Raw genomic sequence first — 27074 nt, forward strand, 5'->3', positions numbered from 1 at the left:
TTTAGTACAGTCTACAGGGTCTCACTACACAGATGGGACTTGTAGTGATCCTCCCATTTCCAGCCTCCCAAGCACTGGGATTACAGGCGTGAGCTGCCGCATCCCATCTCATTCTCCAGCTCAGCATGCCTCGGGCGAGACTGTCATGGCAAGCCAGCTTTTTCATGTCTGATTGTATTGATATGAGTCTTTTCTTCTTTTGGTCAGATTGGCTAACAGTTTGTCTATTTTGTTCTTTTGAAGAACCAACTATTCTATTCATCAGTTCTTTCATTAATTTCTCCTCTGACCTTTATAATTTACTTTCTCTTATAATAGTTTTGGATTTGGATCATTTATTAGGTTACTTATTTGAGCATCCTCTGGTTTTATGATGTGGGCAGTCACAGCTATAAACTCCCTCTTAGGAGAGCTTTTATTATGTCTCAAAGATTCTGGTATGTTGCAGTGGCATAATCCTTTGGTTCTAGAACTGTCTAATTTCTTGTGACACATTAATTAGTGGTCAACAGAATCTGTTCTTTCAACAGTCAGACTGTCACCTAAACTAAAGTATCAACCCTGTGTTTCCATTTGTCTGTTTACCTGAATATTTTACTAAGAAAGCCAGCAAATGCTAAACTGAATTATTTCTTTTTCCCTTTAAATTACATCTGCCCTTTTCATTGTAATACTCTCCATTTATACTTCATGTTTGAAACCCTGGAGCATTTCTACTTTTTTGTTTTTCCTATGCAATAAACTACAAAGCCTTTTGATTTCACTCTACCATAATATTTCTTTTCCTCCTTCTCCTGTTACTATAATTTAGGCCCTGATTATTTCTTCCAAGACTGAGATATTAGTCTTTTATTTTTGTCTTGTCATCAGTTAGTTCCATTTTCAATTCCCTGCATATTCTGGCAAGTAAATCTTCTTAATCCCTTAAAGCATAGCTCTGATTATATCACTACCTTGTTCAAAAGTATTTAGCAACACCCTATTGTCTACAAATTAAATTTTTTCACTTTGGCATTCAAAATCCTCTTGATCTAATAAGCAGCCCTACTTCCTTTTGCTTCTTTTCTTGTATTTTACTGTTGAGGCAGTCCTGTAATAACTTCAGAGTTTAGAACAGCCTCAGCCCTGCTGCGCTTTATTTCCTGTTTTTGGTTTTTTGTTTTGTTTTGGGTTTTTTTGGGGTCTGTTCTGATTTGCCTGAAGTGCCTAAATCATTCTGTCTCTTACTTGTCTCTGCAGTCATTCTGTTTTCCACGAGGCTTTCCCAATCTTTTTAGGTGTGACAGTGCAGTAGAAAAGGAAATGGTTCCCACATGCAGTGCCGGCCCCACCCCTGGGACTCGCTGAGCCAGCAAATGAGTGTGGGCATGGTGGCACACGGGAGGCAGAAAACAGGAGGATCACTACAAATCCACTGCATAGTGAGACCCTGTACCGAATACATAAATGAGGGGAAAAAAAAAAAAAAAACAGTTTCTGAAAAAGAGGTTGATATGATTTGGGACATATTTGCATTTATTTGAGTCTTTATTTCCTGAACTTTAAGATGATGAAAATCCTCCTCACAGGTCAGTATTCTTATGAGAATGAATCCCAGGTCAGTAGGAACTATTCTTGTGCAGCACAAGCACACCAGGTGATGCTACTCTGAGGCTATTATAAAATATATATCAACAGAATAAGTTGCGAAACATCCACAACTCAGCATACTATGCCCAATACACTGAGATACTCATTAAACAATAATTCTTTTCCTTATAAGACAGTTTACACTACGCAAATTTTGTTACATTTATTCATGCTTCAAATATAAAAATTAAATATTGAGCTCCTTAGTGTTAGTTTATATGCTAGTGCTGGGTTATATAAGTGAATGTAGCTTACATTCTAGTGGTAGAAGCAGACAAATCAAAAATTAAGAACAGTGTGTAGTGCTAAAAATGCATGCCAGATACAGAAGGGTCACAAAAGAGGAGTATGTGCAGTAATTCAAAATCAGTTTGGGGAGTAGAGAACAGAATGATTTCTTAGGAAAGGAGCTATTTAAACTTAATTTTAAATAGATACAAAGACCTTTATAAAGAAAAAATAGTTAAACACTGTATTTGGAGATACAAAAGGTTGCCTAACTAAATAGAATTAGATATCACAGGATTAAAACACTGAGCGTGGGGCTGGGGAGATAGTTTGGTAGACTAAGCACCTGCCTGGCAAGCACAAGGACCCAAGTTCAATCCCTGGTACTGCATGCTGTGCTGGCTCACATGCCATCCCATGCAGTGCCAGCCCTGTCCAGAACCCAGGTCGTGGTAGCTCACACCCATAAGCCCAGCTCTGGGAACACTGAAACAGGATGATCACTATGAGTTCAAGGTAGCCAGATCCTGTACCAAATGAATAAATAAATAAAAGATTAGGGGCTGGTGAGATGGCTCAGTGGTCTAAAGCACCTACTTAGAACAAGCTAAGCAAAAGCACAGGGACCGTGGTTCAATCCCCAGCACCACATGCCAGCCAGCCCCGCCCCCTGGTGGGCTGAGCTGGCCACACACACACACACATAAATAAATAAATAAATAAATAAAATTTTAAAAAAATTTAAAAAATAAATAAAGTAGAATCTACCAAAACCTATGGAAAGTTTCTATAAGAATCAAATTTACATGAGTCTGATACATGAGTATTTAGAAAGCTTCCTTATAATCTGACATTTTAAAATTAATTTCAGTACTTAAATCAGTCTTCAAGTTTAGTTTTGTTGTGATTATACAAACTTAGCCTTAAGTTATGTAAATTATTTACTAGTTTAATACTTGGTCTTGAAATAAGATAAAAACTTAAAGATTGTTCAGACTTACCCATAATTATATGGTTTTAACCTTTTGTAAACATTTAAAAGTTATAACCTGATTTTCATTAAAAAATAGCCATTTGAAAAAAATGCAGTGAAGAGTAACTTCCATCCTGACCTCTAGTCTGACTTCCCACACATAACAACTGCCAGTTGGTTCTGTGTGTCATTCCTAAATTTTTCTGAACCTATGTGAGCCAAGTGTTCATGAACTTTAAACTAGTACAATTTAAATTAATTTGTTGATGGAAAATGTTGTTGCTGTTGCCCTTCTGTGTCTATTTAGTTATATTTAATAAGAATTGAAGTTTAGATAATCAAAGATAGATTGATAAATGAAGGACCATTTTATACTGAAAAAAATACATATATATATATGATATATATATCTGTATATACAAAATAGTTAGAATAAATATACAGCTACTTTTTTAGTTCAAGAGAAGAAAGTTTTGAACTAATAGTATTTAGACAAGATATCATGTCTGCATCTTGTACTATGAATAACTACTATGAAGACAACAATATGCAATGTATTAATTTTTGTAACTGTCCTACTAACCTGTTTTCAAACTGTTACATTGCTACTTCTTTCTCAATAAAATTAATATAAGGGGCCGGGGAGATGGCTCAGTGGAATAAACGCTTCCCCGGCAAGCGCAAGGCCTGAGTTCGATCCCCGGTTCTGAAGGAAAATAAATAAATAAATAAATAAATAAATAAAAATTAAAAAATAAAATTAATATAAAAAAAAGGATAGGTTGAACAGCAAATCTAGTCATTTCAGCTGATAAGTTCTTTTACTTTCAAATTTTAGAATATATAAATTTTGTCTATATTCATAATATGGAAAATAAAGAATATTTAGTTAATGTCCAGAATGTTTTTGATCTATAAAAAGAATTTTGGCAAAACTGGAGCTCAAATCCGAGGTCATGCCAGCCCTGGAGCCCCAGGTGTACTGTGCCAGCCACCAAAGCTGGTCATGGTGGTGCCTGTAATTCCAACACTGGGGAGTCTGAGACAAGAGGATCACTATGAGTCTGAACTGTGTAGTGAAACCCTATACCAAATAAATAAAATATTTTTAAAAAATAATAATTCTGGGCCAGGGAGATAGCTTAGGAGAATAAGCACTTGCTTGGCATGTGTGAGGTCCTGAGTTCAATCCCTAGTACCACAAAAAAAAAAATAATAATAATAATTCTGGGGCTGGGAATATAACTCAGCAGCACAAGCACCTACCTGGCAAATGCAAGGTCCTGAGTTCGGTTTCTAGTATCGGAGGAAAAAAACAACAACAAATAATTCTGCCACTTATTAGTTGTCTGGAATGGTTCAAGTCTTTTGCCTTCCTATTTATTTATCTGTGAAATGGGAATAAGTGTCTACCTCATAGACTTGTTGGAAGAGCTGAATGAATTAATACAAAGTATATAAATAGTGCCTGGTACAAGGCAGGCACTACTTAAAGTTGGCACATGTTGCAAAGTGTTCCTAGCATATATTTGTATTGGAGTGTATAGCATAGGTAAACATGGGATTGAACTCTGGAGAGATTGTATTATATTCATGGAGAAATCATAAAAATTTGAAAACTATTGGAAGAGGAAAGCAAAGCAAATGAGTCAGAGCTTTAAAATTGAATATGCAGTAATATTGAGCTTTTTTTTTTTTTTTTTTTTTGCGGAACCAGGGAAGCACTTATTCCCCTCAACCATCTCCCCGGCCCTGAGCATGCATTTTAACACTGTCTTTTCTTGAGAGTTTTGTGAATACCATTCAAGATGCATAAGGAGGAGAAAATTCACTATTTAGACATGCCAGTGGACCTCAGGATTCAGTTTTCTTCAGGAACTACAGTTGAGGAAAATGGCAGTATCTTGAGTGAGATGGCTCCTACTTCTCTGGCCTTAACTGTACTGTAATATAGTACTTCTCTGTTAATTGAATTCTCTTGAATGTGATTTCATCAATTTCCTTTGGGCTTACTCATAATAAGAACTTTTAGTATTTTTATGCAGGCAGCACTTAAAAACTACCTGATTCATGTTGGGCAGTAAACTTAGGTTCTGGAAATAATACAGTGAGGAATATGGTATAGATCCTAACTTCACAGAGGTCACAGGTCCTAATAAATAATTATCCCAGTTACTGACTTATGACAGTGTTTTGTGACAGATCTTTAATTTGTGATGGTAGGAAGTGGTCTGGAATGATAAGCCATAGATATGGAGACCTGAGAGACCTGAGAAAGAAGGGTGCAATGAGAGAAGATTAGGGCTGGGAACTGTACTAAAGGCAAGTATGTGCACCATTAACATGAAAGCCTTGATCTTGGACTGCTTTTGTTGTTTTGCATGATGGGGATCTGTATTTTCACTCAGTTTGAATCCTCCAAATACAGGATTCAGAGTTGAGGTACTATGATCAACCCATTCCTAAACCCTCAGTCTCTTCTTTAAGAGACTGCATTCAATTCAGTAGTGCTTATATGACAAATATTCTATCCATTTTTTGGATACTTTTCTAAATTGAGGCAAGTAGCTGAATTTTGTGAAGATAGGTAAATTTACTGAGCTACTTTGGATAGTTTATGACAGTGTGAATGTTATCATCTTGTGTTGTTGAGTTTTTTCTCCTCTAGGGTCTTTGAAATAGTAGAATTTACTTTTAATTGGTCAGAAAAAAAAACATTTTTAATCCTTTTGTTCAACATTAGATAACTCTGGGTAAATACCCAAGTTTAACTTACTGCTAAGGCACCCTAGGCTTATTGATTTCATGAATACCACTTTCCTATTTTTGTTTATCAATCCTCTGTCTGGCCACAGAGTTGAGGTACTATGATCAACCCATTCCTAAACCCTCAGTCTCTTCTTTAAACCTTAGAAAGGTTCTGGCCCCTCATTGCAGCACTTCTCCTTTACCTTTCTTCAGCTTCTTCAAAATCCAAAGACTTGAGAGCAAAGATATTTGTGATGAGTGACTATAAAAATTACTAATATCAGGAAGCAGAAGGGAAGTCACAAGAAATAAAAATAAAGATATGTACATGTACTAACTAGCTGTGATATGAATGTAATATACTACAAACACATACTAATAACTTTTTAAATTACATCTTTGATGCTTTGATAAATCTTCTTATATGGGCCTGTCAGAATACCAATTACCCATTATCTCTGCCTGCATTCTAAGTAATTGAGTATATTGCATTACGTTTATTCCATAAACCTCGACAATGTCGGTTTATCTGCTTCTTCACTTCCCCTATAAAGTTACTTCACTCATTGCAAACTTCCTACAGCTCTACTCTCATCTTTGGACTGTATATTAAACTGTACTGAGAAATAGGCAGCTGCCGTCATCTTTTCATCACCAGTGCTACAAACCTATCTCCATTGGTCCTCCTCTTCTATTTTCTTCTCATTAGTTATCAAAGACCATCCCTGACGGTCCAGTTCCTCTACTTGTGCCTCAGATTCATCTCTTGTGGCCATTTCTGAGGCTTCTTTCCTGCACTTAACATCTCTCTTCCCTTTCAGTTTCTCTTCCTCTACTGGATTTTGTCTTCAGCCAAATTACTGTCTTCCAGTTTACTATATTTGCAAGTGTATTAATGTCTACATATGTGTGTGTGTATAAAATATGTATGATTATATAATTCCCACCCCTTCGTAGTATGTTCTAGCCACTATTTCATGCTTCTATTCTTAGCTAGTCTTTACAGGATAGTTTTTAGTCTACCTCAGTGTTTTCTCAACTATTTTTGTTTTCTCTGTTCTTTACCAATCTTATATTGGTGGACCCTAGGGCTGAGTCTTTTCTTGCCTGTACCTGCTTAGAGATATGCCAGTCAATGCCAGAAATATGTGAAAGTATCTCCCCCTCATCTCTCTCACATATCCAGCTGCCTTCTTAGTTATTGAATCAGCCTTTCCTGTTGGTGATGTAATGTTTGATTTCTCCCCCCAGTGCATTATTGTTTACCCTTGTTGTTCAAACCAGAATTTTAGAGTTAACTTTGATTCCTTTTGTTTTTCCTTATCTATATCCCAGTATCCCTAGAACTAATTACTAATCACTTCTTTTTTGTGTGCCTTTAAAATACATCCCAAAGGCTGGCCAAATAGCTCAGCAGATTAAAGCACCTGCACGCAGGTGCAGGGGCCAGGGGTTTGATCCCTGAGCCTACTGTGCTGGCCCCACTCCTGGGGCATGCTGAGACAGCAGTTGAGACTGGGCATGATGGTGCACACTTGTAATCCCAGCTCTTGGGAGGCTGTAAACAGGCATATCACTATGAGTCCAATCTAGTAGTGAGACCCTTAACACCTTGTAGATCCTTCCCTAAAATACAAAAATAAATAAATAAAATACATCCCAGCTGAACATGGTAGCACACACCTCTAATCCCAGCACTAAGGAGGCTGAGGCAGGAGGATCACCTCAAGTTCAAGGCCTGCTTGGACTACAGAGCAGGACCCTTCCTCAAAAAAATTAAAAAGTAGGGGCTAGGGAGATGGCTCAGTGGAATAAGTGCTTCCCTGGCAAGCACAAGGGCCTGAGTTCAGTCCCCGGTTCTGGAAGAAAAAAAAAAAAAAAGTAAAAAGTAAAATAAAATATAGCCCAGATTGACCCATTTTTCTCCATCTCCACTCTTCCACCATAGACTAACCAGTTATATTTTGCTTATTAGCCAGAATCCATGTTCTCAACTGGCCTTCCTGCATTTACTCATGCTGTTTCTGCTAGAGTGAAACATAGTAGCAGACACTGTAATAGATATTACTTCCTCGTTACATTGTCTAGATTTACCAGCTGTGCAGCCTTGAACAAAATGCTCATCACCTCTATGCTATAATGTTCTTCTGTGTAAAATAGGGACAATATTTATTCACAATAAAAATAAATTATAAGTCAGAGTATTGTTATACTTTCTTTTTGAAACTTTAGATTCTGCTTGTACTTAGAGTGAAAATCAGAGTACTTAGCATGGCTTTCAGGTCCCTTCACTGCCTGGCCTCTACCCTTCTTTTTCTAACCTCTTCTTGTTACCATTCTAGCTTACCATACACATTTCTGCTTTTTAATTTGGCTTTTTTTAAGGAATACTTTTTTCTTCTGAACCAATTTATTTACATCTGTTAAATAGAGGTTTTGAATATATGTAAACAGTACTTTCCTTTTTTTCACTCAGCAAATTTTTTAGCCTAATGAATCACTTGATTTATCTTTATAAGTCCTAGGATGAGAGACCTGTTTTTTTTTTTTAAGTGCTGTGGAAGATTGGTAAAATTCATAGAAGTGGAATTGCTAGGTCAACATATGGGAATGTTTTCAGATCCATGACATTTGTTGAGGTAAATTGTGATGTGGTACCTGTCTAAAAGTTGTCATTTCCCCCCATGTTTGTTTGGTGGTTTACCGGGGCTTAAAATTCCATGTTCAAAGTAGTTTTTGCTTAGCACAGAAAAGCCATTCATTATTTCATTAGTTTTTTAAGACGTGGTGGTTAAACCCAGATTTACCTCATGTTAGACAAGCGTTCCCCCACTCATTAGGCAATGCCTCCAGTCCCCATCGTTTGTTGAGGCAAGGTCCCACTGGGTAGTGCAGCCTGTCCTTGAACTTGCTTATGTAGCCCAGGATGGTTTGGAACTCAAGGTGACCCTCCTGCCTTAGCCTCCAGAGTGCTGGTTGCTCTACCACACCTGGCCCCATTGTCATTTTTTAAAGTTTTAGGTATACCTCAGTAGTGTCCCAAATTTTCTGATCAAGAAGATTATGGGGCCAAAGAGGAAAGTGATCGATGACATAGAGTGGGCCTAAGGAGAGTCACATGGGGAGAAGATACTCTCTCAGGCTTTCACAGAGAGCACAGTGGCCAAGCATTGGCCGTGACTCATCCACATGGCTGCACTGATAAAGATTCTACAATCTGAGGTACAGGATCTCAGGACAAATCCTGAGGGCATTTCACTGACCTTCTCAGACCAAAAAGCTACAACTCTTGTTGCATAGATCCTGCTTTACCTTGGTCTTAACCATCCAGCAGAAAAGTATGAAGATGAAATTATAAGAAATAAAGCCATGCTGTTAAGTTGAGCTGTAGGGGACTCAGGTCAATAATTTCTGACATTGCCAGTTAAACAGAAGACCCAATGCTATTATGGGCTACTGGACTCTTTTAGAATATTTTGCTGAGTTTACACACCTATAATATTCAATAACGGAACTTAGAAAAAATGGGGTATACAGATGAATGTCCATTTTGTATCTGTGTATTCAAAGTGGTTGGGATAGATATATAGTTACATTCTGTTAATGAAGAGAATGATTTGTTCTAATGGTGTTTGTAAATAGGATCACAAGTCCGCATCTTGTACAGCAATTAACCACTAAGAAGAATATATGCAGTGTATTATTTGTTGAAAAATAAAAAAATAAAAAATAAATAAATAAATAAAAATTAAAAAAAAAAAGAGAACCAAAAAAAAAAGCCCACAGGGAAACCAAAACATGGATAGTTGCATCATTTAAAGGGCAGCATATTAATTAAAAGTACAACTAAGCACAGATGTTTAATATTAGATAATAACAGTAGATTCTAATGGAAATCTTTCAAACTCTAATTGTTCCACATTCAGAAAAGATACTGGTCTAAAATCCACTGAGGAAAAAGTCTAAAACAGGATGGTTAACATCACTTTTTACTAAAAAAGTGAACTACTGCAAATTTATCTTGGAAAACCAATTACTTATAAATTTAAAAGATTTATCTGACTGTAACATATGTATGAAATACATATTTATACTAATGTGTTAAAAAAATAAAAAATAAAAAAATAAAAAAAAATAAAGTTTTAGGTATAATTCACATGCCATACAATCTACCATATACAATTCAGTGATTTTTAATAGATCTCAGGGTTGTCCAACCATCATCACAGACCATAATAATATGTTTGTATCACTTAAACCCCCCAGTCTTTCTAGCAGTCGGTCTTCATTCTCAAAATCTCCTGTCATAGAGCAGCAAGTAATCTTTTTGTCTTCATTGGCTTTAATGTTACTGGTTAAAAATCTCATGTTATGTTAACACTAGTTATTTTATAGGAAGCTTTAGGAGTTTGCCTTGCAGTTTTGATTCTCTGGAATTTAATCATGAAACTAGGGTTTCCCCGGGTAGAGGTCTTTTCACTTGTTAGCTCTCTCATTGAGCCATTTTAATCAGAATGTTGTTTTTCTTTAGCTTCAGATATTTTTATTTTTTTTAATTTTATTTATTTATGTGTGTGTGTGTGTGTGTGTGTGCGCGCGCGCACATGTGTGCGTGTGGCCAGCTCAGCCCACCAGGGAGCGGGGCTGGTTGGCATGTGGTGCTGGGGGATTGAACCGTGGTCCCTGTGCTTTGCTTAGCTTAGCTTGTTCTAAGTAGGTGCTTTAGACCACTGAGCCATCTCACCAGCCCCGCTTCAGATATTTTTAATAGCACCTTTATTTCTTATTTATTTGCACCTCTGGCTTTATTTTCAATATCTCTTCTGTACTGGGTTCAAATCAAATAGACTGAGACCAGAACAGATTGGAATTTGGAGAGCCTTTATTAGCCGGTCCGGTGGCCAGCCAGCCGCACTCCACGCAGGTAGACGCTAACCTACCATACCCAGCAGAGTTGAATTCAGTCCTTTATAGCAAGCTTTGCTGATACAGCTGCAAGCTGTTTACAACTGGTAGGTTTTCGGTTTTTAGCAATAAGCAGAACTTGCCCCAGATGGGGCCTGTTACAAGATACGGTTAGGGTGGAAACACATCAGCTGTATACAATACTAGCAGGCTGAAGGATCTGTACTTGAGCCAAGAAGCAATGCTCAAAGAGCTAGAGGTCCCTGCCAGCTTTGCCCAGTAGAAAAATAATAAGAGCCACATTGATTTTAACCTATTACATCTTCAACTTTTTATTTATAGCATCTATCTATGGGCCCTGTCGTATTGTTTGGTAATTTTTTCTATATTACACATTACTGACATGACTGTTTTTTTTTTTTTTTGTTTTTTGTTTTTTGTTTTCTTTTTCTTTTTTTTGGCAGAACCAGGGATTGAACTCAGGCTCTTGCACTTGCCAGGGAAGTGCTTATTCCACTGAGCCATCTCCCGACCCTCTGACATGACTTTTACCATCATACATTCTATAATTTAACCTTTCTCCCAAACCATATTCTCAATAATTATTGGTTTTTTTCCTCCATAGCTACTATTCTCTCTCTCTTTTTTTTCTTTTTTTTTTTTTTTTTTTTTTTTTTTTTTGGCGGAACCAGGGATTGAACTCAGGCCCTTGCGCTTGCCAGGGAAATGCTTATTCCACTGAGCCATCTCCCCGGCCCCTTTCTATTCTCTTTGTACACGTGATCTTTCTTCTAGTCTGTTGGATTTCCACTGTCTTATGACTCTTGACTGTGTATTTTTTTTTTGTGACTAAGAGACTAGTTGATTACAACAGAGAATTTTGCAATTATACATGTCAAGGCTTCTTTTCTAAATCAGAAGTTTGTGGATTAACTGGCTTTCTCCTAGAGGGCGGGATTGTAACTGGCAGACATAGGACCACCCCAGTTATAAAAGTAAGGGCATCTATAGTGTGTTTTATTTCTAGAAGAAGCTAACCAATTTACCACTATAGTTCCCTTTCGGTGTCTGTATCTTTCTCCCTTATTCAAGCATATGGAAAACTATAGAGAATAATATAACTATCCATGTACCCATTACTCAGCTTTGTTGATGTCTTTTGTGTATTTATTTTAGATTGTTATAAATGTATAACAAATTACAGACACAAATAATGTTCTTTAGGGGTTTATCTTTACATTGTACAGCAACAAATCCATTTGGGAAAATTTAACATCATGATAATAAAAATTTCCATAAAAGAACATTTATGTATGTCTTTGTCAAAGAAATTACATTTCTGCTTGTAATTTCGTGTAAATGTGAAACAAGGCTTAGAAGGGGCTTAAAGTATATCACTCAGTGGGAGGGGGCTTGCCTAGCATGCACAGGGCCCTGGGTTCAACTTCAGCATCACCAAAAAATCATACTGATAAGTTTCAGTAGAGAAAAATAAAGACACAGCTATGCATCCAAAACCTCCCAGATTCTGTTAGACATGTGCTTAGGTCAAACAGAACTAGAATTAATGTACCATGTAACGGGCTTCTGTTTAATAACTGGGGTTTGGAGGTTGATGAAGTGGCTTTATTAGGAAAGGGAAGCTTCCTGAGCTCTGTGGCTGTCAACAGTCTTTTTTTCTTGCATTAAGCAAACAGACATGCTGAGCCAGCTTCTTGATAGGCTACCAAAAAAGGGGCGGAAATTAACTTTAGAATCATCTGACTGTCTCTCAGGAGGCTTGTGCAATTGCATTCATTTGTTGCTTTCTCCACAGATTCTTTGTAAAGTTTTTTGTTTCTTTACCACCCTAGATTCTTTATAGTTTCAGTTACCATGAAGAATATCTGTTAAAGGCTCTGGAATGCTACATAATGTTTATGTCCTTGATCTTATGTCCAGCTCGTCCATTAGTTTTTGTAGTTAATGATTAGTAAACCTAATGGTTTATAGGTTCTCTAGCTATAAAAAAAAAAAATAGCACATTTTGCCTACAATTAAGCCTTTGTCTTTACCATCTCAATTTGTATACCTTTTTTATCTTAGGCCATTTGCTGTATAACCTCTAATGCATCTTAGTGGATGTCATATTCTGATTCACAGTGCTTTCCTCTTGAGTTTCTTGAAGATATCTTTTAAGTTAAATGATCTCTACTTCTAATGTTATAAGAACTTATGAATTAATGTTGAATTTTAAAAAATATATTTAAATATTGTTATTGATTTTAAAATTAATTACATCACAGTAAGAAAATATGATCTATATGGTATCAATTTTTTTATATTTATGAAATTTGACCTTGCAGTCTAGAATATAGTTACTGTATAGGAAGAATACCAAAGCTTGATCAAGTCAGAAAAGCAGGAAAAAACACAACAAAGTAGTGTAAGTAAAAAGCACCTAAGAAGATAATACAAATAAATAAGGTACAAAGATATAAGTGAACTAAATTATCTGATTAAAATACAGCCAACTTTTTTTTTTGGCGGAATCGGGGACTGAATTCTGGTCCTTGTGCTTGCCAGGGAAGAGCTTATTCCACTGAGCCATCTCCCCGGCCCTCAGCCAACTATTTCAAACAAAACAAGTTTTTGTTTGAAGCTGACAAAAAAGTCTGTTTTTAAGAGACATTTTATGAATGAAAGAATGAAATAATATACACCAGACAAATAGGGTAAGAATTCTAGAGTGTCCAAATTAATACCAACATAAATTAGATTGAGGGGGAGAAGACTTGTTGGGCAGAAAGATCAGTACTTAACATTAAAGGCAAAATAAATAGTTTGGAGGAAAATTCAAACTATAGAAAAGTTCAAGTGCATGAACACTTATGTAAGTACATAGTTGGGAATGATTGTTACCATTATGATATATTTGTCTCTCCAACGAAAAAAGAAATTCTTTGATCTAACCAAAATATTGTATTTAGAAAGACTTAACAGTTTTGCAATCTTATATCTATTACATGTTCTGTGTTTGTTTCAAGAAAATCTTTTAAAGCTCTTCTTCATCCTCATACTAAGAATTGCTCTTTGTGCATGGGTTCTTTGTTGAGGGTGGGCAGGGGCCTCTCGTGTGTGTGTGTGTGTGTGTGTGTGTGTGACTAAAAATTGAACCTAATGACATTCCACACTGAACTACATCCCCAGCCCTTTTTACTATATTTCTTATTTTGAGACAAGGTCTTGCTGAGCTACATAGGCTGGCTTTAAACTTACCCATTGTCGTGTCTCAGCCTCCCAGGTAGCTGGATTGAAGGGATGTTCCATGGCACCCATCCTGTCTTTATTCTTGAACTGGCTACCTACTAGCCAGTCATATGATTTTTGTTACATGATCTATCAATGACAACAGTTGTCATGGATGTCCCACATTTTGTATTTGTCTTGGTTGTCATAACTTTGGCTTTCAAAGGGAAGGTAAAATCCTACATTCCATATTTGTCTGATTATTTCATTACAGTGCTTTTAATGTATTTCTCTGTCCCCTACAAGGGACACTACACCTGTCAGACTTGTAGTGATCCTCCTGTTTCAGCCTCACCAGCACTGAGATTACAGGTGTGTGCTACCAACCCTGGTCTGCACTGGGGGCAGAGCCGGTGCAGCGTGTGGTGCCAGGGATCACACCCTGGGCCCTGCACTGGCCTAAGCAGGTGCTTAGTTCCATGAGCTGTCTCATGGCCCTAATCTGATTATTTCAATGAAAGTCTTGTTTTTATTTTTGGTTCTGGGATTGAACCCATCTCACCCATGTTAGGTAATGTACCACTGAGCTGTATCACCAGCCCTTCATGTGAGGTTTTGGTGTTGTTGTTTGTTTGTTTGTTTTTAATGGCTGTATGATTCAAATGCAAGTCTTTATAACCTCCTGATGATTATATTTATTTTCTATTTTGTAGGGATATTCGGATTTTTTCCTACTGAATGATTAATGTCTTTCTCTCTTTACAATTAGTACTATAGTTCTCTCAACTATTTTCTTGAAATTTTAGGTCCTGATGTGTTTTTGCCTGTCTCTGTTCTGTTCCCTTAACAATAACCTTTCTCTTCTATTAAAGTAGTCTGCTGGTTGTAGTGATGTATGCTTATAATCACAGTGCTCGGGGAGGCTGAGACAGGAGGACCACAAAGTTGATTCCTCCAGTCTGGGCTGTGTAGCAAGACCTTGTCTCAAAATTAAAAAAGAGGGAGGGAGGGAAGGAGGGAGGTGGGGGGGAGGGGAGAGGGGAGGTAAATCAATACAAAGTCCTTCAGTTCAATTTCAGTACTACAAAGAATAGTCCTGTAATTTTCTCCTTTGATCTATTAAGTATCATGTCACTGTATTTCTAATGATTATATCATTAAGAGGTTTTTTATTATTATTATTCCAGTTTGGAGTATTTTTACTTTTTATATTCTTTAAATTTTATGCTAGCTGCACAAAATAAATTTAGGAGGTTTTAAAATATACTATCACCTATTAATAGTTGGTATTATAATTATATGTTCTTAAAAGATTTGATAGAAACATTTAAATACTGTGAATAGGATGCACATTCACAGAGATGAAAGGAACCAGTGGTTGTAGTTATTTTGTGTTGTACCTACCCTTTAGTTTTTTCATAGCAGTTGGTCCACATTTTTGTTTTAATACAGGCATCTTCTGTGCTAGACTTTACTTTTTTTCTTATTTATTTATTTATCTATTTATTGGATACAGGGTCTCACTACCCAGTTCAGACTCATAATGATGCTCCTGTCTCAGCCTCCCCAGCCATGGGGGTTACAAGTGTGTGCCGCCATGCCCAGTTTTAGGGCTGGCAGGGCACCCAGTGGAGGTGGGGGGTGGTTCTGGGGCTAGCATAGCATGCAGTACCGGGAATCTAACTCAGGTCTTTGCACTTGCCAGGCAGGCACTTAGACCTCTGAGCTATCTCTCCTCCCGTTCTGTGCTAGGCAAAGAAAAGAGTCAAAGACTGTGGTCAATTGTTTTCACTGTCTGCTGTTCTGAACAGTTTAGACTGTCAACTTTGATTGAATACCTGATTGGACTAAGATCCCAAAATAAGTGATGAGGCATAAAAAGATAAAATGTGTCTTTGTTCTCAGCATAGCTAGCAGACATGGAAGACATAATCAAGATTAAGATGCCCTCATTTAGATACCCACACTTCAGGATAAATAAATAAATAAGAAAAAAGTAAAGTCTAGCACAGAAGATGCCTGTATTAAAACAAAAATGTGAAGAAGAAAAAAAATAAGAAAAAAAAAAAAGCAGGCAGTGTGAAATAGAAAGAAAACGTTCAAATAGGTAGGGGAACAAAAGAGGGGATGGGGTAAAGGAAAGAAGACAAAAGTAAAATATACGATAAGAGAAACAAAGATAAATGAATAAATAATGCTGTTTTTAAAATTAGGATAAGGGCACAAAGTTTCAGTTAAATAAGAGGAATAAGTTCTGATGATCTTTTGTACAGCATGGACTGTAGATAGTACTGTATACTTGAAATGTGCAGAGAGAGATTTTATTTTATCTTCTTCTCCTCTTTTGTTCTTGATTACAGCTATGTAACAACTTCAGTTTTAAAAATGTAATGGTTGTGGGGCCGGGGAGATGGCTCAGCAGAATAAGCACTTCCCTGGCAAGCGCAAGGGCCTGAGTTCAATCCCCGGTTCCGAAAAAAAAAAAAAAAAAAAAGTAATGGTTTTGCCCAGTCATAGGATCAACTTAAGATGTTATCAACTCTGATTTTGGATAACTACATGGTCCTAAGATATCTAGTACACCGGACGGCCTCTTTCCTCTTATATAAACCATTCAGGCCAACGATACTTGCCTGCAAGGAAGAAGGCACCTAAACATAATGGTTTTTATCTACATATTGGCTTTTTTTAAGAAAATCTTTCAAATCAAACCTCTCAACCTACCAAGCTTCAGAAACCTTTTTCAAATACCCCTGCAGAATCTCTCTGTATTGTAGTTCAACACATAGGCTCATCCCATTCACACAGAAGATTGACAGGGCAATGACTCCTAGAATAGGATGGAGTATCACAGAGAGAGATTTTAAATAATCATATTACACAAAAAAGATAAGTATGTGAGATGATGAATATGTTAATTAGTTTGATGTAATCATTCCACAATGTGCAGTGTGTGTATATATTATATACATATTAAATACTATCAAAATAAATTTAAAAAATACAAAAAAAAAATGTGGACCAACTGCTATGAAAAGAACTAAAGGGTAGGTACAACACAAAATAACTACAACCACTGGTTCCTTTCATCTCTGAGTGTGCATCCTATTCACAGTATTTAAATGTTTCTATCAAATCTTAAGAAAATATAATTATAACAGAACTTTTGCCTGTTTGATCATTTTACTTGTCATAGAGGTATGATCTAAAGAAAGTGTTCTTTTTTATCAGCAAATATTTATATACAGAGTGCAAAAAAAAAGTATACACACTTCAGGAAAAGAAAAACTTATATACAAATTTATTGAGACATCATGAGATAATATATCATGGCTGCTACAATTATAAGAGGTGCTCAAAGTGGTGGCCATTAGCTTCCAGATATTTGTTACCACTGCAAACTGCAACTTGGGTAACCTTGTTCATTGAGAATGCTGCACATGCATTTTCAACTTCTTCTGTAAGGGCCAGCAACATAGTATATTTTCTGTGATATATGACATCCCCTAGGGTCCCCTGTAGTGTTCACCCATATGAAGGTAACACCGTGTGTTTAAGAAAAAAATCATACTATTTTTCTGAAGTGCATATACAGTTTTGCCTGTCCCCTCTCCCTCTCCCTTTGCCTCTTTCTCTCCCTCTCTCACTCTCTCTCCCTCTCTCTCACTGTTTGTGTGTGTCTCTCTCTGTCTCTGTCTCAAAACAGACAAACAAAAAATCTCTATCCTTGCTGGGCATGGTGGCACACATCTATAATCCCAGCATTTGGGAAGCTGAGGCAAAATCACCTTAAGTTTGAGGCCAGCCTGGGCTATAAGTTCAAGGCCAGCCCAAACTACATAGTGAGACTCTGTCTTTAAAGAAAAAAATCTGTATTCTTCAAATGTCATTCTTTTGGGGATTGGAAAGGTTGAATGCTATTAATGTACACAAGTAAAATATATGTAACATGGTTGTCACATGTGTTGCAGAATAAAGAAAGTTAGGGAAGGAGACCAGAAGTGGCTTCTGTGTGCTGGTAGGGATTCGAAGGGATAAAGACAGTTGGTATCAATCTAAATAAATGGTCAGAGAATATTTCATTAATAAGGTGATATGAGCATAAAGATGAATGGTCTTGGTAGGGTCACAAATAGAAACCTTAGGTTTCTAGGTAGGGTAGCAAATCTTAGAGGAAGAGCATTGCATGCAAAAGGAGCAGTAAATACGAAGATCCTGCCCTAAGAGTATACTTGGAACATTCAGTATGGTCAAGAGTGGTTGGAGAGAGGGCCCTGAGGAGGAACAGTAAAGGATGAGGATAAGCACATAGCAGAGGGCTAAATTATATAATGCCTTCTGAAGGTCTGTAGGGACCTAGGTGATTTTTACTTGTGATCCACTGGGATCAGTAAGGATTTTTACTTGGAATTTGTTTGCAGTAAAAGACTGACATGTGATCTATGGTTATAGATTTTTGGTTTTGTTTTATTCAAGTACTAAAGATTGAACTCAGGGCCCGCACACTGAGCTACATCCGTAGCCCTTTTTAAAAAATCTGTTATACTATTTTTGAGACAGGGTCTAAGTTGCTAAGTTGCACAAGCTGGTCCTGACCTTGCAAATCTTCCTGCTTCAGATTTCCCAGATAGTTGGGATTATGAATGTGCACCACCACACCTGGCTGTACAATTATAGTTTAGGTATATATACACAAGTGGACATAGACAGAAAACGAAAGCATTTCTATTATTTCAGCAACATGGATGGAACCAGAGGCTGTATGTTAGATGAACTAAATCAGGCACTGCATGTTCTCTCTTGTGGTATATGTACAATCTGAAGTTCCTCTCAGATGAGTAAAGAATAGAATTTACTAGATCTGAGGAAGAAGGACAAATAGAGATAGAACAGTTAGTGGGTACAGGTATAATTGGATGAATGAAATAACTTTTAAGGTTCTGTAGCAGAATAGGATTACTGGCTGTCAACAATTGATTGCACACTTCAAAAGAGCTAATAGGATTTTTTTTTTTTTTTTGTACCAGGAATCGAACTCAGGATCTTGCTCTTGTCAGGCAGGCACTTGTACCACTGAGCTATAGCCCAAGTAATAGGATTTTGAACATTATTAACACAAAAAAATGATAGCCTTTCTGAGATGATAGGTATGCTGATTACTGATGTAATATTGCACTTGTATTCATATGTATTGAAATGTCACACTGTACCCCATAAAGGTGTAAAATTACTATGTCAACTAAATATATATATATATATATTTTTTTTAAATTTTATTTATTTGTGTGTGTGTGTGTGTGTGTGTGTGTGGCCAGCTCAGCCCACCAGGGGGCGGGGCTGGCAGGCATGTGGTGCTGGGGGATTGAACCGCGGTCCCTGTGCTTTGCTAAGCTTGTTCTAAGTAGGTGCTTTAGACCACTGAGCCATCTCACGAGCCCCTAAAAATATATTTTAAAAATGAAAAAAAATAGTGGTCATGCTAGGCAAGAAACAGGAGATATCACTTCAGAGACTGCTGGGATAAATTAAGAAGTGAGGCTATCCTACACCAGTGCTAAGAATATGTCAATATGCTGGTGAATACGTCAGCATACCTTTGGATATAGAGATAGGTTGAAAGTCAGTAAGAAAAAGAATTAAGAATGCTGCTAAGTCTTGGTTTTAGCAACTCAGATATATAGAGTTTGCCATTTTGTGACATGAAAAGACTAAACATAAGATTCTTGGGAGGTGGGCTGGGGAGAAAACTAGAAGATTTTTTGTTGGACATGTTAAATTTAAGATGCCTGTTATCCTAGAAGAGATGATCACGAGGCACTTGGAAAAAGTGTGGAGTCAAAAGAACGCAGCTGAATTTTAAATATTGGACTTTATCAGTTCATAATAGGCATATAAAGACACAAAAGTGAATGATACCACCTAGGGAATAAGTACTTTTAAGGGAGTAGAAGAAATCCTACATCTGTGCAGCTACGAGAAATTAGCAAAGGCACCCTAAAAGGAAATGCTATATCTTGATTGTAGAAAAAATTTAACAATCTGTCATTGCTTCTGAAGCTTTGACGTCCATGTGAATTATTGTGCTACAGTTCAGTAGGTCTGAGATGGGGCTGGAGTTTCTGAGGTCCTAACAAGCTTACAAAAGATCATGATGCTGGGTTAGGGAGATAGTTCAGTGGCTTAATTACCTGCCTATCATGCTCAAGGTCCTGAGTTCAGTCCCCGGTACAAAAAAAGAAAAGATGGTGATGCTGCTAGCCTGTGAGCCACACTGTGATTGGCAAGACCATATGACAGAGAAGACAGAAAGGGAAAGACTTTAATATTTATAGAAGAATTAAGAACTAATAGCTACAGTAAAGCGTATTTATAAATCAGCCTGAAAAAAACAAAACTCAATAGAATAAATGTGTCAGAATTTTTAAAAAATGAATGTAACATTAAAAGAGTTACATAGAAAATGAAAATTAAAACAACTTAATCTCCTTTTCAGATTGGTAATAAAAGTTGAGAAGTTTGATAACATTTAATGTTGGTAAGTATTTTGAGAAAAGGGAAGACTCATCCTGTAGACTTTTGGTGTATTTCTTCTTTTGGAAGATAATTTGACATATTCATTGAAATTTTAATTAGAAGTATGGCTCAGGAGTAGAGTACTTCTTTAGCATGTGCAGTGTACTGAGTTCAATCCCAGATATATATATATATATATTTGTATATATTTGTATGTTTCAATCCAGGAATCTTATACCTAGATATCAAGGGTAGAACTTGCACTTTTTCCCAGAAAGAAAGTTCAGAACCATTCACTGAAATAGTGTTTGAGGTTGAGAGAACAGAACAATCCAGATGTCCGTTATTATGACATATAGACCAAGTCTTGAGGCCCTTTTGCTCCTTTCTCTTTGTAAACTATTATTTCCTTCCTTTTCCTTTACTCTTGAGTTGATGATGTCTTGCTATGTTGTCCAGGTGCCCTTGAGCTCCTGCCTCAGCTGAGACTACAAGTGCACATCACTATATGTGAGATCACGGCTTTTTATTGTAACTATAAATAGTTTAAAAACCATACTTTCTACTGTGTATTATATTTCTGTTAAGTATATTTTTTGGTAAAACTTTAACACTGCAAATTAAGATCACTTAGTTTATTGATAATATCAACTGTATAATGAAATTTGCAAGTCAGTTCTCATTTTCAACCCAAATTGGAACTCCTATTTCTTACCAGAAAAAAATTAACATATTATGTTTTAAACACGTTAATATATGTGCCTTTATAACCATTAGACTTCTGAATGGCCAGTAGATAAATGAATAAGGCCTGAAACTTGCAATAAAGCACGACTTGTAATTTTTTTTGTTTTTGTTTTTGTTTCTGGACCTATAATCCTTTTTATTGATCTACGTGAAGTTCTTGTATAACAAATTGTTTTTTTTCCATAATTTTATTGAGAAACAAATAGCAATGAGACAGTTTCAAACCAAATTGGTAATGTAATTTATATTTAAGAGATTTCTCTTTTATCTCTTTGTTGGATACTTTGGAGATTATATATATCTCAGAACTGAGTGTCTGTCATATTTCCAGTGGATAAGAACTTTGCCTTTTTTTTTTTTCTACAGTTTTATTGATAAACAGATAGCAATGAGACAGTTTCAAATCAAATCGGAACTTTGCCTTTTGAAAAGTAGAAAATGATGATTTTAAAAGGGGAAGGTAGGCAAGAACTAGTTCTCAAGCAGGTGAGTTAGGGAGAGTACAGAAAGAAGTGGGGGATCTGGACATTGATTTCTTAAAATTATCCAAGTCACCTAGTAATCACTGAAGTTTGGAGCTCACTGAAATTATTGTCATAAAATATGAATTTAATATTTATATAACCATTAAAAAGGAATATTGATATGGAAAGGATTCTGAGACATTGTTATTTAGTGAGAAAGTGTTAAATATTTTATATATAATTATGTATATTTATATATTTTATATATGTATATAAGAGAACATGAAAAGATGCTTATCATAAACCACAGAGAACATTTACCTTTTTGATGGGGAGCCTGGGATTTGTGGGAGGTGAAAACAGATTCACTTGGTTTATTCTGAATATAGTTGAGAATAAATTGCAATACTAGTGTAGGAAAAAAGTTGAAGATGTTTAATAATAAAAAAGAGAAAAGCCACTATACTAAATGATCTGAGTTCAATGTAGACTTTAAGGACTACTGGATAGTTACCTGTGTTATGATTTTCTTAATTCTTGACAAGGGCTATATACCTGTGAACAACTTAAATTTCTTGACCATGTCAACTTTCATTCCCATGTGTGATTTTTAGTATGATGTAAATTTGCTTCTGAATACTCTGTCCCACCTTAGTTTGCTTCTTTCTGTTGCAGTTGAAACTCCATGCCTTGTGTGCCTGTTTTCCCTTTGCCACTTGTGTACTCACTCTCTGTGTGTGTCAGATTGTGTCGATTTTTGGCAGACCTATTAAGACTTGAAATGGCTTGAAAGTTGATTTCTCATAGTACAAATTCATGATGCAATATCTTAATGTTTGGCTATGTAGTACATAGGAACATAAAGTCATTTTTGTATAATATTAAAAAATTCTAGGGGCCGGGGAGATGGCTCAGTAGAATAAAAATGCAAGGGCCTGAGTTCAATCCCCAGTTCCACTAAATAAATAAATAAATAAATAAAATTTAAAAATTAAAAATTCTAATTCATATACTAAGTGATCTTTATTTAAATTCTTTTAAAATATTTTTTAGGTATGGAATATCAAACAAATGATTAAGTTGACACAGGAACACATAGAGGCCCTATTGGACAAGTTTGGTGGGGAGCATAATCCACCATCCATATACCTGGAGGTAAGTTTTTGAATATCATATCTATAGTCATTTTGAAACAAAAACGTAATTTATAAAAAGCACTTGTGCAATAATCCTGGTTATTTTAGTAAGTAGTATTAGGAGAAGATATTAAAAGAAAATTAGTCTTTACCTTTACTGTATAGCTTAGTCTGGTTTTACTTGTTATAATACATGCGCATTACTTTTGTAATTTTGGTAAACATCAAAACTAAGGGAGAAGTTCTCTATAAACTTTAAAATACTACTTTGAAGAGGGAACACATTGGTGATCAGCAAAATGAGGTACAATAACAAAATGGGGCAATTTTGTGAAATATCTTTTTTAGAACAAGTTCCATCAGAATTGGTTTCTGGGGCCAGGGAGATAGCTCAGTGGTCTCCTGCCTGGCAAGCCCAAGGACCCGGGTTCAATCCCAGTACCACGTGCCATGCTGGCCCTGTACCAGGCCTGATGAGCTGACCACTGCAACTGGTGTGGTGACACATGCTTTTAGTCCTAGCGCTGGGGAGGCTGAAACAGGAGGATCGCTATGAGTCCAATTTACATAATGAAACCCTATATCAAATACATAAATTTAAAAAAGAATTGATTTCTGGTTCCTTATAAAAGATAAAATGTATAACCTTAAAATAAGCCAACATTGTGTATCCTTTGTTACTTATTTATTTATTTATTTATTTAATACAGGGTCTCACTATGCAGTTCAGACTTGTAGTGATCCTCCTATCTCAGCCTCCCCAGCACTGGGATTACAGGCATGCACCACCATGCCTAGTTTTGGTGGCCGGCACAGAATGCAGTACTGGGGATCAAACTCGGGTCCTTGTGCTTGCAAAGCAAGCACTTAGACCACTGAGCTGTCTCCCTAGCTCCTGCCTTTTGTAATAGTGCCTTAAGATTGTGTCAAGCCTGGTACACAACTGTAAATTTACAGAGCTATTCATTGTTCTTAATTGAGTATCATACACACAGATAAGCCTCAGTTTTAGTTTCCTCTGGACATCAGTCAGGTTCCACAGATAGCAAGCTGTTGTGGAATCTAGGCAGTCAGGTTCTGCAGCCCACACTGCTCACTACTACCCTTTACTGCTTCTCCATATAAAAGATGGCTCAGTTGTCATCATTAGTCATATGTGGAAATAACCTTCAGTTATCAATGATCAGGTTACCATTTGGCTCTAAATGCTAGAGTTTTTTTTGTTTTTTTTTTTTTTTGCAGAACCGGGGATTGAACTCAGGCCCTTGCACTTGCCAGGGAAGCGCTTATTCTACTGAGCCATCTCCCCGTCCCCCATTGCTAGAGTTTTTAAAGCACAGGTTAAAAGATTCCTGATTAAATTCTGATTTCTTAATCCCTTTCCTTTTTTTTTTTTTTTTTTTTTTTTTTTTTTTTTGGTATTTTTAGGAAAGGCTCTACAGGGTGTTCAGGGTCTCACTACTAGATGGGACTCATTCTCCAGTTTACAGACTCCCAAGAGCTGGGATTACAGGCACGTGCCACCACGCGCAATCTCAATTGCCATATCAGCAGCTTGTCCTGGGGGCAGGGCCAGCATGGCTGGCCCGGGGATCAAACCCCACCCCACCCCAAGCCTCCACCCCCACTCCCAGTCCCTGCACCTGCTTGCCGGTGCTTTGATCTGCTGAGCTATTTGGCCGGCCCTCTCAAGACAGATCTTCACTAGCTGATGAGAAAGCAAGTTTGCCTTTCTAAAATGAATCCTGAGTGGGCGTGGTAGCACAGGCCTATAATCCCAGCACTCAGAATTGCTGCAGGTTTGAAGCCAAACTGGGTTACATAGTGAGTTCAAGTCCAGCCTGAACTGTAGAGTAAACCCCTGTCTCAAAAAGAAGAAAAGGGAATCCTGGAAGTGTGGAAGTAGCCGCTTAGTACACTATTCTTTTTTCTCTTCATATGTGACTAATCGCATATCACACTACTAGTTAGTATCAGTGCTAGAACTAGAATTCTTATTTTTGGATACTAACTAGTTAGTGTGCTTTTTATTATTCCATGCTTTCTTTCTCTTGAATAGCTGAAGAGGCCAAGCAAAGAAATAATGAGAAACTGGTAATTCCTTGTTCATTAGAATTAGACAGTGTAAGTAGCAGTTTGTTTGTCAGTGCTTTCTGTCTTTGGCCCGTCTGCACTCAGAGAGGACGCGTCTACACCAGGCACTTTGTCTCACTGGGGCGGTGGTGACTCACTGCATTCTTCGTACACACTCTGCCTACTTCTTACTATTTGCATACAAATCACTAACAGCAAGCCTGGGAGCTTCCTCTGTGCCTTGGTACTTGTGAAAAGGCATTTAGTATTTAATCTTTACAGTTACTTTAAGCTAGATGCTAGGTTGTAGGAATTTTTGTTACCACTGTTTTATAGGTAAAGAAACAGAAAGAGGTTAAGAAAATAAGTACCTAACTGGCCAGTCATGGACCAGAACCTCTGGAACTGCATGCCTAATCGAACCTCTCCCTCCTTCGTTAAGCTGTGGGTGTCAGGTGTTTGGTCCAGCAACAGGACAGCTGCCCGATGCAAGGCCCCTTGAGACTTCATATGAAATAAGAAAGGATTTTTTTATTTCTATAAATATATCAGGAAATAGGGTCTGCATTGAATCTGTAGGTTGCTACTGTTAAAGTTGGCATTTTAAGAGTTAAACTCTTAAATAAGAATAAATAAGAACTATTTGAGAAAAGCTTCTAATAGGAACAAGAAAGCAAAATGGGCACAGAAGCTCAGAAACATTGTACAGAACAAAATTTGAAAATAATTGTATGTAGCATCATGGGTAAGATTAATCCACTCTTAATTGATAGTTCTGAAAAAGCAAGAGAAACAACTAAAAAGAAGCTCTTTGAGGGAAAACCCACTTTTCAGACCCCCTTCTGTCCATCCTAAGATGGAGACTATCTTGCAATAAATTCTTCCTACTTTGAATAAAAAAGAAGGAAGCTCTTGGAAACTAAAAATAATATAGCAGAAAAAAACTGTCCATGTATGTACATGTCCATATAAGTGTGTAGGTATGTATATGTAGGTAGGTAAACAAATGTTGAAAGATAAATATTTCAAAATGCAGAATAAGGGGCTGGGGAGATAGTTCAGAGGCATAAGCATCTACCTGGCAAGCACAAGGTTCTGAGTTCAGTTCCCAGCCCCACATGCCACACCAGCCCTGGAACCCTGGACACGAGTTCAAGACCAGCCTTATGGCTACAAAAGTGAGCACAAGGCTGGCCTGAACTGTATTTCAACACCCTATCTCAAAACAAAACAAGGGGCCAGGGAGATAGCTTAGTAGAAAAAGCGCTTGCCTGGCAAACACAAGGTCATAAATTCAATCCCCGGTACTACCAAAAAAAAAAAAAAAACTCAAAACAAAAACAAATGGAGAATAAAAATGAAGATAGAAAATATTCAAGGAAAAATTAGAAAATAAAATCAAGTTTAAGCATTTGTAGTTGCAAGAAACCCACAATAGCAGATTAACAAAATTAATAGGGATTTTATTTTCTCTTCACATAACAAGAAGCATGGAATAAATTATACTAAGTTATACACTGAAATTGTCAGACTCTGATTGGATCTGTGTGATTTGGGCTTTTTTGCCAAGACTGCAGTAGATAAGCCAGATGTGGTGGCACACATCTGTAATCCCAGCACTCAGGAGGCTGAGGTATGAGGCCTACTGTGAGTTTGAGGCCAGCCTGGGCTACAAAGTGAGTTCAGGTGCAACCTGAACTGCAGAGTGAAACCCTGTCTCAAACAAAAGAAGAAAGACTGAGCAGATATGAGCATCTTTCTGTTGTGAAACTCCTCAAAGCACAAGCAGAGAACAGAGAGGTTCTCTTAACACTGAGCTCTTCCTGAAAGGAAACTCTTCCCCCCCCCCCCCCCCCAAAAAAAAAAAAACCTTGTACGTTCATTGACCAGAATGAGGTCACTGTCATCCCTAGACCTGTGATTATTCTTGTATTTGTTGACACCATTGTTTTAAGTTAACCATAAATGTATGGTCAGATCTCTTGTTATGGATGGATAGCCTTATTCCAATACTATACAGTCTTGAGTATTGCAGCTTTTAGTAAGTTTTGAGAAAAGAAGTATATATGCTTTAACTGCTTTTTCAAAATTGTTTTGTTTGTTTTGAGTCCTTTGCATTCCTGTATGAATTTCGAGATCAGTTTGTTTCTATAGAAACAAGAAAACTGGGATTTGTTAAAGTCAGCACTGAGCTTGTAGATCAACTTAGGGAATACTGTCATTTTAATGATACTGTCTTCTTAAAATCTCCCTTTTTAATTAAAAAAATAAAGACACAATCTGTACTCTTATCTAGCTTTTGAGGGTGTTTGTTTGTTTGTTTGTTTAATGTATTTGTTAACAGAGTCTCACTACTCAGCTCAGCTTGGACTCTAATGATCCTCCTGTTTTCAACCTCCCCATCACTGGGATTACAGGCATGTGCCACCA

At 36.9% G+C, this 27074-nt stretch overlaps 1 protein-coding gene across 8 annotated transcripts in view; it reads left to right on the forward strand.

Annotated features, from left to right (window-relative positions):
• Braf (B-Raf proto-oncogene, serine/threonine kinase) overlaps positions 1-27074 on the forward strand; it is a 175666-nt gene that overhangs the window by 29143 nt on the left and 119449 nt on the right. For all 8 annotated transcript variants that reach the window (XM_023712827.1, XM_023712830.1, XM_023712825.1 and 5 more), the window contains exon 2: positions 22489-22590. In XM_023712827.1, coding sequence (XP_023568595.1) covers positions 22489-22590 — 102 coding nt within the window. The remainder of the gene's footprint in view (positions 1-22488; positions 22591-27074) is intronic.

Source organism: Octodon degus, unplaced genomic scaffold, assembly GCF_000260255.1.
Source record: "Octodon degus isolate 3935 unplaced genomic scaffold, OctDeg1.0 scaffold00027, whole genome shotgun sequence".
Classification (NCBI taxonomy): Eukaryota; Metazoa; Chordata; class Mammalia; order Rodentia; family Octodontidae; genus Octodon; species Octodon degus.